This window comes from Phodopus roborovskii, unplaced genomic scaffold (genome assembly GCF_943737965.1).
Source record: "Phodopus roborovskii unplaced genomic scaffold, PHOROB, whole genome shotgun sequence".
In the NCBI taxonomy this organism is placed as follows: Eukaryota; Metazoa; Chordata; class Mammalia; order Rodentia; family Cricetidae; genus Phodopus; species Phodopus roborovskii.
In genome coordinates, this window is record NW_026126448.1 from 16245001 (window position 1) to 16257971 (window position 12971).

General features: G+C 43.8%; 1 protein-coding gene across 1 annotated transcript in view; it reads left to right on the top strand.

The window, feature by feature from the left end:
• The window catches only part of Csmd2 (CUB and Sushi multiple domains 2), a 537775-nt gene that overhangs the window by 106544 nt on the left and 418260 nt on the right, over positions 1-12971 (top strand). The window contains exon 3 of the mRNA XM_051188846.1: positions 10693-10805. Coding sequence (XP_051044803.1) covers positions 10693-10805 — 113 coding nt within the window. The remainder of the gene's footprint in view (positions 1-10692; positions 10806-12971) is intronic.

A 12971-nucleotide genomic window follows, 5' to 3' on the forward strand; every position in this document is an offset into this window, starting at 1 on the left:
ACGGTTTAATTCAACGAAAAACTCACCTCTTTCTAGTTGTGTGTGTTCTGAAAGGCTTATAAGCTTTCTGTTTCATGGAATGATCCAGGGATCCTAGGTGACTAAGGTCCAGTATAACTGCAGCAAGGGACCAGAAGGGAATTTTGCAAAAAGAACTCCTTCCTGGATGTAGCATCCTTCCAAACTCTACACTTGGACAAATAAAGCCTAGGTCACAGCCAGGCCAGACCCATGCAAGGCTTCATTTCCCAGGGCCTAGGAGGAAAGTATAGAAATTCAAGGATGCCAGGTGGAGAATTCTACAGTAGAATCTCAGAGTCATTTTCATTATGGTCTTCAGGTACTCAACAGGAAATGTACCCCCATTATTGCCAATATTATGGACAGACCATTGCTCCCAACCTTTGAAATGCCCCTAGCCAAAGAAAATGGGAGGGATCATGGCCAGGAAGGGAGCAGAGTACAAAATATGGTAGGGATGAGTCTTCGGGCAGATGTGTGGCTTCCTTGGGGATTCTGCTCTTGACACTAAGAACTGTAGAAAGCTGTGGGTGAGTTCTGAACTAAGACTGTTTGGAAGCCTGGGCATTACCAGCTTCTGGGGCTCTGGGTTACTCTGGAAAGGACTGCAAAAGCAAAGAAGTATTTTAGGGAGGGAGAGAGACAGAGACAGAAAGAGAGTTACCATAATGGAAGACTTACTTTGCAAGTCTTACACTTGATACTCTCTAGTCTCCAGGACTGATCCAGCAGCAACGGGATTAGGATTTCCTATCACCATTTTACCATGTGCCTCTACTAACTGTGGCTCTTGTTACTGAAGGACCCTCTCAGCCTTTTAGTATGGTCTTTAACTTTTGGTAGAAGATTAGAAAGACCACAGGTTTGACACACCCCCCCTTTCCAACAGACACCAAGATGGCACCTCTGGCCTCAGAGTCGGCAGCTAGGAGTCTAGAGTTGACTCCAGAGGGGATGGGTGAGTAGGAGAAGAGGGAAAAAGATGCTTTATGTATCCAAATATAAGAGCTCTAGCTGTCCCCAGCTCTAGTGTTAGTGCCTTTGAATGTTCCATGCTAGAATTATCTACCATCCCTGGGAAGCAACAGAGTACTGGTAAATACCCGATTAGAGAAAATGCCTAGCAAGCTGCAGTGCTATATATTGCAAGTGATGAAACTGTAATTGTTTGTTGACAGCGTACATTAGCTATTCTCAGCTTGTGTCAATAAAGTACCAAGGATCCAGGGTCTAGGAACCTGCAGTAACAGGACACAAGCATTGTAGAGCTAACTTGGGGATGAAGTTTACACATAGTAGAAGAATGTGATTTCCAAAGGCACTTGTACAAGAAGAACCCTGGCGATCTGGAAGTTTCCCACCCCACAGTGTTGTTTACTTTTCTCACTGAGGTTGCCAAACACCACAGCACAGCAGAAACTTGGAGAAGGAAGGATTCGTTTTAACTCAGGGTTTTAAAAGAGACACAGTCCATCAAGGCGAGAAAGGTATGGCAGTGTCCATGGCAGTGGGAGAACATGGCTAAACTCATACATTCATAGATCAGGAAGCAGAAAGCTGGGACCATAAGCGGGGCTAGGGTATAACCCCCTAGGCCTGGCTCCAGAAGCCTGTGATTACCTGTGTCCCAGCTGGGCCCTGTGTCCTGAAGGTTCCAATGACCTTCCAACCCAATGTATCAGTTAGGGACTGTCATACTTAAGGGTTCTATTGTTGTGATGAGACACCATGACCACTGCAACTTTTATAAGGAAAAACATTTAATTGGGGTGGCTTACATTTTTAGAGGTTTAGTCCATCATCACCATGGTGTAACATGGTGATGTGCAGACTGCTGGGCATGGTGCTGGAGAGGAGCTGAGATTCCTACATCTTGACCTGCAGGCAACAGGAAGTGGTCTGTCTCACTGGACATGGCTTGAGCATATATGAGATCCCAAAACCTGCCTTCACAGTGAGATCTTCCTCCAAAAAAGGCCATGTCCATTCCAACAAGGCCATACCCACTCCAATAAGGCCATAACTCCTAATAGTGCTACTCTCTTTGGGGAACATTTCTTTCAAACCACCACATTGGGATCAAGTAGTCAAGTACACGTGTGTATGGGGCATTTCATATTGGCTCCTATCTGGGCTGATTGGAAGAAGCAACAAGGACCATAGGGGTGGAGCTGGGAGACCAGAGCCAGTTGATGGCTGAGCCTCACTGATGGCAAGGATACAGCAGAAATCTGCTGATAGCACATGCCACCATTGAAGCTGGGAAATGTTTCTTGTACATGGGAAAATCCACAAGAAACCAAAGTCCAGGTGAGTGGAGATCTGTGGTTCTACATCAGTCCATTTCCAGTGAGAGTCCAGATGGTGCTGTAAGGGAGGGAACAGCATGGGCCTGAGAAGGACCAACTATAAGTTCAAGGTCCAATCCAGAGACACTAATGTTAGATCAGATCCAGTGGAAGTCCCAGTGATGTAGAAATATAACATGAGCTAAGCTACATATATAAATTTTTAAATTTTAGTTTTGGAATAATTTCTGTAGTATTAGCTATTGACCCAACAGAATCGACTGTCTACTGGGAAATGAGCCTTTGTGAACACCTGTGGGGACTATCTTGATTAGATTGACGTGGGTAGACATGCCCACTGTGGGTGGCACCATTTCATGGACCAAACATTCTTCCTTTGTTCTCTACTTCCTGACTATGGATGTGATGGGACAAGCTGCTTCAAGCTCCTGCTGCCTCGACTCCCCTGCCACAACAGACTGTTTCTGAGCTGTGGCACAGAATAAATCCTTGCTCCCTTAAGTTGCTCTTGTCAAGCTGTTTTACCAGAGCAACAAGAAAAGACACTAACTAACACCATGAAAGTACCTTAGGAATTTGCAAAGACAGGTCAGAGAAGCCCTGATTACTGTTCACTCAGACGTCTCCATTGCTTACATCTTACATGACTGGAATAAAGTGAAAGCCAGGTGTGTATACTTCTGAGGCAGGCAAGTGTAAGGATAGCTTAGGGACCCAGGACTGTGTTTGGCTTAAGCTGCACACACTCCTTTCCAAGCAATCCACTTAGCAACCTGTGATGCCAACTGCACTGAGCTGCACGAACCCACTCACCACACAAGGCAATCATGTCACCCCATTATATAGCTTTCCATCAACCTCTAGTAACTTCCTCCTTTGTGGCCAAATGTACCTCACACCTAAGGGGAGTGGGCTGGCCCAGGCTAGGCTGGTTTGGGATGTCATCTGAGTGGATGGACTTTTAGGTGTAATTCCCTGTTTGGCATTTTGTAGGAAGCACACGATTAAACAGTTTCCTTGTGGGAAATCCATACGCAATGAACAGCAGCTTTTATAATCCAAGTCTGCCAACCAAAACAGGAAACCACCTATGCTTCACTCGTAGCAACAAACTCTTCTCCTCCTAAACTCACAAGAAAAGTAACCAGGTTGTTGTAATTCTCACCCAGCACCCGCCACTCTCTGCCGCCCATCTGCCCTGTACCCCCACTTTGCACTCCTGTCCTATATCTTCACTTTGCTTCTGAATAAACCCCATTCCTGCTTTCCTATTTGTTTGTATTTTGTCAGTTCTTTGAGCCAGGTGCCAGGAACCTGGAAAGACTGGTCCAGACAGAACCCACCAGTAACGCTTTAGTGTCATTTTTATGACCATAGATTCTGTAACCCTCACAAGGTACCAAGACATAGCACTATTCCATCACACAAAAACATCATACAAAAATTGCCTAATGCCTCCCCTTTCATGACCACCCCACCCTCTTCCTCCCACCATCTTTAACCCACTCATCTGTTTCTCCATCCTATTAATTTGACCGTTTCAAGAATGCTGCATAGAGCCCACATTTCACTGTCCGTACTCCTGTAATCCCAGCACTTGGGAGGTAGAGGCAGGAGGATCATGAGTTCAAGATCAGACTTAGTATAGACAAACTTTGTGACCAGTTTGGGTACATGAGATCCAGATGCCAAGAAATGGGATCACTGGGAGGAATAGGACTTGGGGGCCAGATCCACTTAGAGTTCTGTTCCCCCACAAAGAGAGCTATGCAAATGGAGCCCTATGCCTTATGATCTCTGAGGGTCACTTTCTTTTCCACTGAGCCTGAAGCAGTGGGGGGTGTGACCACTGTGCTCCAGGGCTCAGCTTTTCATTTCCTTCTGTTGCAGGGGAGCATCCATGGGGTAGTACCACAGTCTGTTTAACCAGTATCTATTTCTGTAGGGTATTAGGACTGCTCACAGAAGAATTGACACATCGTGACCAAATCTGTGTGGATATAAGTTCATGTCTCCAAGATAAATGTCCTAAGTCATCATGCATTGTTTCTCTCCCTTTCAAATTCATAACCGCTTCCTCTTTGATTATTATTGTTAAATATATATACATACATGTATATATGTATTTATGTATACACACACCCACATCTCACCACACACATCCACACTGTGTGTATGTTTATACACACCCACATACCACCCCACATATACCTTGTACCCCTTTAATGTTGCTCATATGTACACATGTTGAGAGTTGACCACTTGGGATCAGACAATCTATCAAGTAGCTCATCCCTGGGGAAAACTGATTCTCTTCTCTTGGCAGCCATTGATTGCCCACAGCTCTTCATCTAAGAGTGAGGCCTCACGAATTTCTCTCTTCCATGTTGGCATGTCAGCTCATGTTGTCATTTTGCAGGTCTTTTTTAGGCAGTCATATGGCTGAGCTTTCATGGGTGCAGCCTTCCTGTCTTGTGTAGACGACACTATTTGACAGCAGCTCTTACTGCCCACTCTCGGAGAGTCGCCCTCAGCTGCAGGTGTGGGGGCTGTGTTGTTAGAGGGGGGCCGGGCACCCAGCATTCATTTGTTCTCTGCATTTTGACCAGTTGCAGATCTCTGCGATAGTCACCATCTGCTGAAGAAAGAAGATTCTTTGGTGAGGTGTGAGGGCTGCTGCACTTATCTGTGGGTGCAAGAAAACCATCTAGAACACACTTAGGACTTACATTTTTTTTTGTTTGTTTGTTTAGAAAAATGGCACTGAGTCTTAATTTTGCATTTCCATAAATTGCTAAAATAATCATAATCCTTTCATACTCATTTGCCATCTATGTATCCTTTTTGGAAAATGAATCTTTCTTTATTTTGCAGATTGTTCTATCCTTACCTTGTTTTTAATCTTAGGGAAAGACGTTCTGTCTTTCATTAACTGGACATGTTGCAAATGGTTTTTACAAAGTTGAAAAAAGTTTCCCTCTACTTGTGCTCACACACATAGATGTACATATATGTCATAAAACATAGGTTATAAATACAAGTGTTAAATTTTGAAAAATGCTGTTTCTGTATCAGTTGATACGACTAAATGAATTATTTGCTTTTAGCCTGTCAATAAGGCAATGCAGATAGCTTGTTCTCAAATATTGAGTGGCCTTACCTTCTTAGGGTAACCCCCTTTGGCCATGGTGTCTAATTACTCATGTGCTGTGGAATCTTCTTTGCTCATAGTTTGCTTAGGACTTACTTGGGGGTGGAGTGCATGAGAGATGTTGTTCATCTTTGGTTTTCATTATTTGTAGTGCCTTTCGTGGCAGGCTAATCGTGGCCTTATCAGAGGAGTTTGGAAGGGTTTTTCCTCTTTACATCATTGTCAGGAAGAGATTGTACCTAGAATTGAGGTTATTTTGTTTTGATACAGTTAGTGGAATTCTATAGTGAATCTATCTAGTCCTGTTTATTCCTTTTTTAGAGAGTTTCATTTTAAAAAGATTTATTTTATTATTTTTATTTATGTGTATGTGTGTGTCTCTGTAAGTCTATGCCATGTGTCTGAGGGAGCCCATAGAGGTCAGAAGCAGGTGTTGGATCCCTTGCAGCTAAAATTACAGGCAATTGTGAGCCTCCTGAAGTGGGTGCTAGGGACTGAACCCTGGTCTTCTGGAAGTGCCATGCAGTTTTTCATCACTGAGACATCTCTAAAGCCCTCCCTTTTCTGGTGAGTTTTAAGGTTACCAGTTCAACTTGCATAATCATTGTAAGGTTAATCAAATTGGCAAAGGTATGGGAATATGTGCTTTTGAGGTAACTGATCATTTTCATTTAATTTGTCAAGAGTGTGCCTTCTGCAGTCATGGCTTTTATTTTAATAACTGCAAAACTGGGTTTCCTTAACCCTTGTCAACTCTGGATATTACTCAGTCTCATAAATTGAATTGAAGAGTAAGTTTCTAGATTTGATTTTTGTAGTTTATTTTTGCCTATTTTAAGTTTTTTTGGGTGTGTATGCATGTGTGTGTGTGCATATTTAAGGGTATAGTTCCGTGTGTGTGTGTGTGTGTGTGTGTGTGTGTGTGTGTGTGTGTATGTAAACACATGCATGTGGAGATCATACAGTCTTAGGTATCATTACTCAGGTGCAATCCACTATTCATTTATTTCTTATATGCTTGTGAGGTATACATGCCCATGCATTGGATGCACATGTGTGAACATGTGGATGAGTATGTTGGATGCATGTGTATGTACATGTGTATGTATATGTTGGGTGCATGTGTGTACATGTGCCTGTGCCTTGGATGCATGTGTGTGCACATGTTGATATGTATGTTGGGTGCATGTGTGTGTGAATATGGATGTGTGTGCTCCTGTGTGTACATGTGGAGGCCAGGGATTGATATCAGGTGTCTTCCTTTATCACTCACCATTATACATTTTTTAATTTTTAATAAATCTTATTATTTTATTTCTTGTGTGTGGATATTTGCCTGCATGTACGTCTGCACACCAGGAACAGGAGAGAGTGTCATGTTCCCTGGATCTGGAGTTATAGACACTTTGTTTTGAGTCACAATGTGGATGCTGGGAATTGAACCCGGGTCCTTTCCAAGAGCAGCCAATGCTCTTAATCACTGAGCCACCTCTTCTGTCCCTCTACTTAATTGTTCAGTTAGGGTCTCAGTGAAGCTGGACTCACTAATTAGCTAGACTGGCAGGCCCATAAAATCCTTTTGCCTCTGCCTCCTAACACTGGAATTACAGACACAATCAGCTATGCTCAGCTTTTACAGGGATGCTGGGGATCTGCATTCAGGTCCTCAAACTTGTGCAGAAGCATCTTACCCCTGAGCATCTCCCTAGACCCTCCACCCCTACACCTTTTTTAAAAACAAGAACTCTCACTGGCCCACAGTTCACCTAGTAGACTAGGCTGGCCGGCCAGTAAGCTCCAGGGACTCACCTATCTCTGCCTCCCCATTGCTGGATTGCAAGCACATACCAGCCACGCTTAGCCCTTTCCCTTTGTCAACATGGAACCTGGAGCTAGAACCCAGGATGCGTGTGCACTCATGACCAGTGCTTTACCTCTCAGCTGTCTCCCCAGCCCTTCTTCTCCTGTTCTGATCATCCTTCAGGGTCTGTGTGTCTGTGTCTGTTGTCTTCTCCTTCTCACTTACTGATTCGTAGGTCCTTCTAATCATGCATGGTTTGTATGATCTCCCAGTTTAGGTGTTCCCTTTATCCTTTAACCATTGCTTTTGTCACATATACACTTTTAATTTTCATGTGATTCCGCCAGTAGATATTTAAGGTCCCTGGGGTACCCTGCTGTACCTGTACTTAATCAATTTTAAGGGGTAGAAGCCCTAGTCAAACTAGCTTGAAACCAAAACAGAAGGAAGGGAGAAAAGAAAAGAAGGGATGCTGACTTATGTAAGTGGGCACCCAGGAGTGAGGTCTGCCTGCAGGGCTGGAGCACAGGTCTCGCAGCTCTATGGTCAGGCCTCTGCCTCCCATCCCACTGCTCAGCCTTGTTTATATCTGTGAGCTGATATCATTTGCTCTGCTAAGATAAAAGGCTGCTGCCGCCCAAAGCTTCTATTGCATTGATTTAAGGTCCAAAGATGAAAGGTTTTCAGAGTCTATGGCTCTTACCACATGGAAGGACTCAGGGTGGCCCTACTAGGGTGATGGCAGCTCTCCCCTCCTCTCCACACCAGTCCCTGAAAGTGGTTGGTCGGAAGGTGGGCACAAATCAGAACTTCATGCTGTGGATGTCTCCTAGGAAGGATGATGGACAGGAAGAAACAAAAGTTCTGTAAGCTAGTCCCTCTGAGAAGAGCCTTCCTCCTCATAATGGGCTGCTAAGACTTTCTTTTAGCATGTTGGGAATGTGGATATGGAATGAGGTAGGGAGACTTAGTTAGGTGTCTTTACCCTTGAAAATATATACATACATACATACATACATACACACACACACACACACACACACACACACACACACACATATATATATATATATATATATATATATATATATATATTCTCTCTCCCTCCCAATGGTCCTATCATCCTTTCTTCCCATTCTATTGAATTTCTTTTGAGTTAACATCGATCTTACATAATTAGGATAGTGGGAGGGTTACGGGTTACATCCAGTGTGGGATTTTCACATTTGGTATTTACAGGTACATCCTAACTCATTGGAGCCCAAAGCTCTTCATAGGACACCTTGAGTGTCAAGATGACATGTAGCAATGGTGGGTATTGAGTAATGCTATTTACAGATATCCCAGGCTACATCAAAGTGAGGGTAAAGGTGAATACTGAATTCTCTCCTGGTGCCTTCATGGGGACAGGAGGAGGCAGGGTGAGTCTCAGCAAAGGTCGGAAGAGCAAAGATGAGCCAGAGACTGAGAAATTCCACAGCAGCCTGTGCAAGTCAGGTCTCTGGTGGGAGCTGCCATGCACTAAAGCCCAATGATGGGAAAATGTGTTCTAACTGTATCCCTGGCATACAGTACTCATAGATAAATAATGTGTGTGTATACATAAATATTGTCTCTCTTTTTGAGATAGTCTCACTATGTAGCCTAGGCTGGCTCTGAACATATGACCCTCCTGTCTCAGTTCCTGAGTGCTAGGAATTGTAAGACAAGTCTCACTGTGTGTGTCCAATGCCATATTTTAAGCCTTAGAAGACTTTTAAAATGACTTAATGCTAAGGACGTATCATCTGAGGTTCAACAACACCCTTGTTTTTACCTGAGGTTTTTTATGTAAATTCTAGAAATAAAATATAAACAGTTTTTTTTTTATTAAAAACATGCCCAGCACGATCCAGCTTGTGTGAAACCATTTCATGGAATTATGGTCTCATCTGGTGATCATTGCATCTCTTTGTGTGTCAACTGCGGAGAATAGTGATTGCTAGATTGTGTTGGGCCCTTTATCTATTCTGCTTTCTTCTCTCTATATTAACAAGCACTTATTTCTATAAAATGCTAGATGTTCCTTTTAAGAATAAACAGTCATAAGAGACACCCACACCCTGCCCCTAGGAGTCAGATGTATTTTTCTCAGTATGTGAGCAAATCTTGTCTGAGGGCAGTTGTCAGTTGTAAATCCATCGTGGATTCCACTCAGGCCTTCAAAGGACTTCAGCCAGAAAGGGAGAAACTAGGAGACGAAACTAAAAAAGAAAGAAAGGGAAAAAAATCCACCAGCGCAGCAGGCAGGCCTCCCACTCAGGAACCAGGCCATGGCTTTGAGGAATTGCCCCTTCATTTTTCTGTGTCAGAAAATACCATTTCCAGCCTTCTGCTGGGGATCACTTTGCCCTTGAACTTTCTTCCTATGCCTGCAGTTTGGGCTCCTTTCCTATTTCTCTCATGGTCAGTCAGCTTCTCATTACTGTGACAACATGTTTGAAACAATCAACTTAAAAAGGGAGACGCTTATTTTGGTTCATAGTTTTAGACATTTTAGTCCATGGCCAGTTGTGTTCCTGTTGATTAAGGGCTGACAATGTGGCTGCATATGGTAGCCAGGAGAGGCAAGGGGAAGAGAGAGAGGGGGGTGGGGAGAGAGAGAGAGAGAGAGAGAGAGAGAGAGAGAGAGAGAGAGAGAGAGAGAGAGAGAGAGAGAGAGTTATGGATCAATAGTAGAGTGTTGGCCTAATATGCTTGAGGTCATGGGGTTGATGGGGTTGAGGTAGAGTCTTAACGTCCCATTCAAAAGCAGAGCCAGTGACCCGGTTTCCTCCCACCAGGCTCCACTCTGTCTCAGAGTTTCTGTTGCTGCAGTGAAATGTCATGACCAAAAACAAGTTGGGGAGGAAAGGGTTTATTTGGCTTGCACTTCCATGTTGCTGTCCATCACTGAAGGAAGTCAGGACAGGAGCTCAAGCAGGGCAGAAACATGGAGACAGCAGCTGATGCAGAGACCATGGAGGAATGATGCCTATTGGCTTGCTTCCCCTGGATTGCTCAGTCTACTTTCTTATAGAATCCAGGACCTCCATCCCAGGGATGGCCCCACCCACAATGGTCTGGGCTCTCCCCCATCAATCACTAATTAAGAAAATGTCTTATAGCTGGATCTTATGGAAGCATTTCTCAATTGGTGTTCAAGTTGATGTCATGACCTAATGATGTTCAACACACCATCCTAAAGGTTCTTCCACTTCCCAGAGCACCACCTTGAGGACCAAACCTTCAACACATGGCCATTTTCAAACTCCGATACAGCTTGTATTTAGATCTCTCCTGTGCCTCTAGCAGATACTCAGTGAATCCTTAAGAGATGTGCTGTTTCCTGATGAGGTTACTCTTCTCATTCGAACCTCTTTGTCTTTCAGGCTCACCGGCTTTCAGCTACCAGCCACCATAGTCAGTGCGGCCAGCACTTTGTCCCTGAGCCTCATCAGTGACTATGCAGTCAGTGCCCAGGGCTTTCGTGCCAGCTATGAAGGTAGGTGCCTTCCACTGCAACCATCTGAGGTGCTGTCATAGCCACACACGGGTCTGGGCCCTGTTTTGCCCACCCAGGACACTAGATCTGCAGATCTGAGCCTGGGTCTGCCTAATGACACTAGTTAATAAGCAGGAACTCAGTTACTACAGCAGCCTCTCCCTCCTTCCTGGGGCTTGTTGATTGCAGAGCTCAGCTGCTCTTGTTTATCAAGAGGGCCTGGGGATGTCTTATTTACTGCCCTGTTTAACTAGTTTTGGTGTGTTTTTAGTTTTTGAACTCTGTTCTATATTGGAATTAGTTCCATGAGGCATTGCAGATTGGCTTTGGAAATAAGAGAGACATAAATTGTGTGTAAAAGGAAGTAAGCAGCAGAGAGCTTAACCCAGCAACGACAAAGAGGCTGGTTTATGTTATTGGGGGAAGAATTGTCCATTTTTTTGTTAACAGTGTGGATTAGGGCTCTTGGATTGAGGTATACAAATAATTTCTGCTTCTCGTGGTCTGTTTAAAGACAGTGTTGGAATTCAAATTAACACTAATATCTTCAGATTATACACTATTATTATTATTAGCTTTATTATGTTAGTTTAGAAGGTGGTTCCTGTACATCGCTGTCATTTCCTTGGGAAATTTACATCTCATTAATAGGTAATTATGCTGATCTTGGCTAAGACCTGCACTGCTCTTTTGTGTTGAGATCATTAATAGGCGGATTTCAAGACTGTTAATGATAATTAATAACAGTGATGACATAACACCCCAATAAAGCATGCCTGTTACTCCAAAGCCTCCTTTCCTGAATGAGGCTGCAGCAACTTGGAAATCGATCCTACTGTTGTCTAAGAGGCCAGGAGGATCCCAGGCAGAGTGGCTGAGGTCTCTCTCCTTGGCAGGAGTAACCCAGCTGGGGGAGGTTTGGGCAGCAGCTGATGTAGTGACTGGATCCATTAAGGACTTCTGAAAAGGCCTTTGGACTAAATACCCCTACAAAGGCTTCCAAATGTGCTGTATATGCTTTTAACTGAGGGTTCCTGCCCTGAGTCCATCACCTTAACTGTGGGCTCCTGTCCTGATTCCCCCCACTTCCCCACTTTAACTGAGAGCACCTATCCTGACTCCCTCCACCTTAACTGAGGGCTCCCGGTACCCCCTCCACTAAGCCCCTAACCTCCACATTACCCAAGTGCTCTGGACTAAGACACACTTATCTTTCAACTGAGAACTCCTGAGATGCCTGTTTAAAAACATGACCAGTTGCTCCTAACACCAAATCTGCCATTTTGGCCATATTGACTGTGTCTTTAACTGGCTCTGCACACAGATAGTTTCTCCCTAGTTTGTGTTTCAGGTTTCTTCCTGAGAGAAGTCTCTTTTTATTTTCTTCATTAATTTATATTCATACACAAAGGAATTGATTTCATAATGCCATTTTCATACATCTACTTAACTATATTTATCTCCCAATATCTTTTATTGTTAGTCCCTTTCTTCCCATAGTACTCCCTAGTACTTTTGTTTTTTTTCATTGTGTGTGTGTGTGTGTGAAATCTAGGTTCTACATATGAGAGAAAATGGAATATTTATCTCTTGAACCTGGGGTATTTTATTTAATGTTCTAATCTCCAGTTCCACACATTTATGCATGTGTATTGGTGCCTATGTGTATTTGATGCACGTGTGTGTGTGTGTGTGTGTGTGTGTGTGCTTGTGTATGTGCTTGTGTGTGTGTGTGTGTGGCCAAAGGCCAACCAACCTTGGGTGTTTTTCCTGGGGAGCTGTGTACCCTATTTTCTGAGCACACTGGTACATGGGGCTTACAAAGGAGAATATAGGCTGGCTGACCAGAAAGCCCCAGAGAGCCACCTGTGTCAGCCTCTCTGGCTCTGGGGTTGTGCATGCACTCCATGCCTGGCTATTTATGTGGTTGCCGATGTAGGTGCTATGGCTTAAACTCAAGTCCTCATGCTTGCATGGCACACAGTTATCAACTAAGCCATTTTCCCAGTCAAGCCACCCAATTCCATCCATTTCATTAGTCTTTATGACCCAATAAGTGACCCTATTTTGATGTGTACCATGTTTTCTTTATCCATACATATGTGCATGGGTATCTAGGCTGCCCCCATAGCTTGACTACTGCAAGTAGCTCTGTATTAAACACAG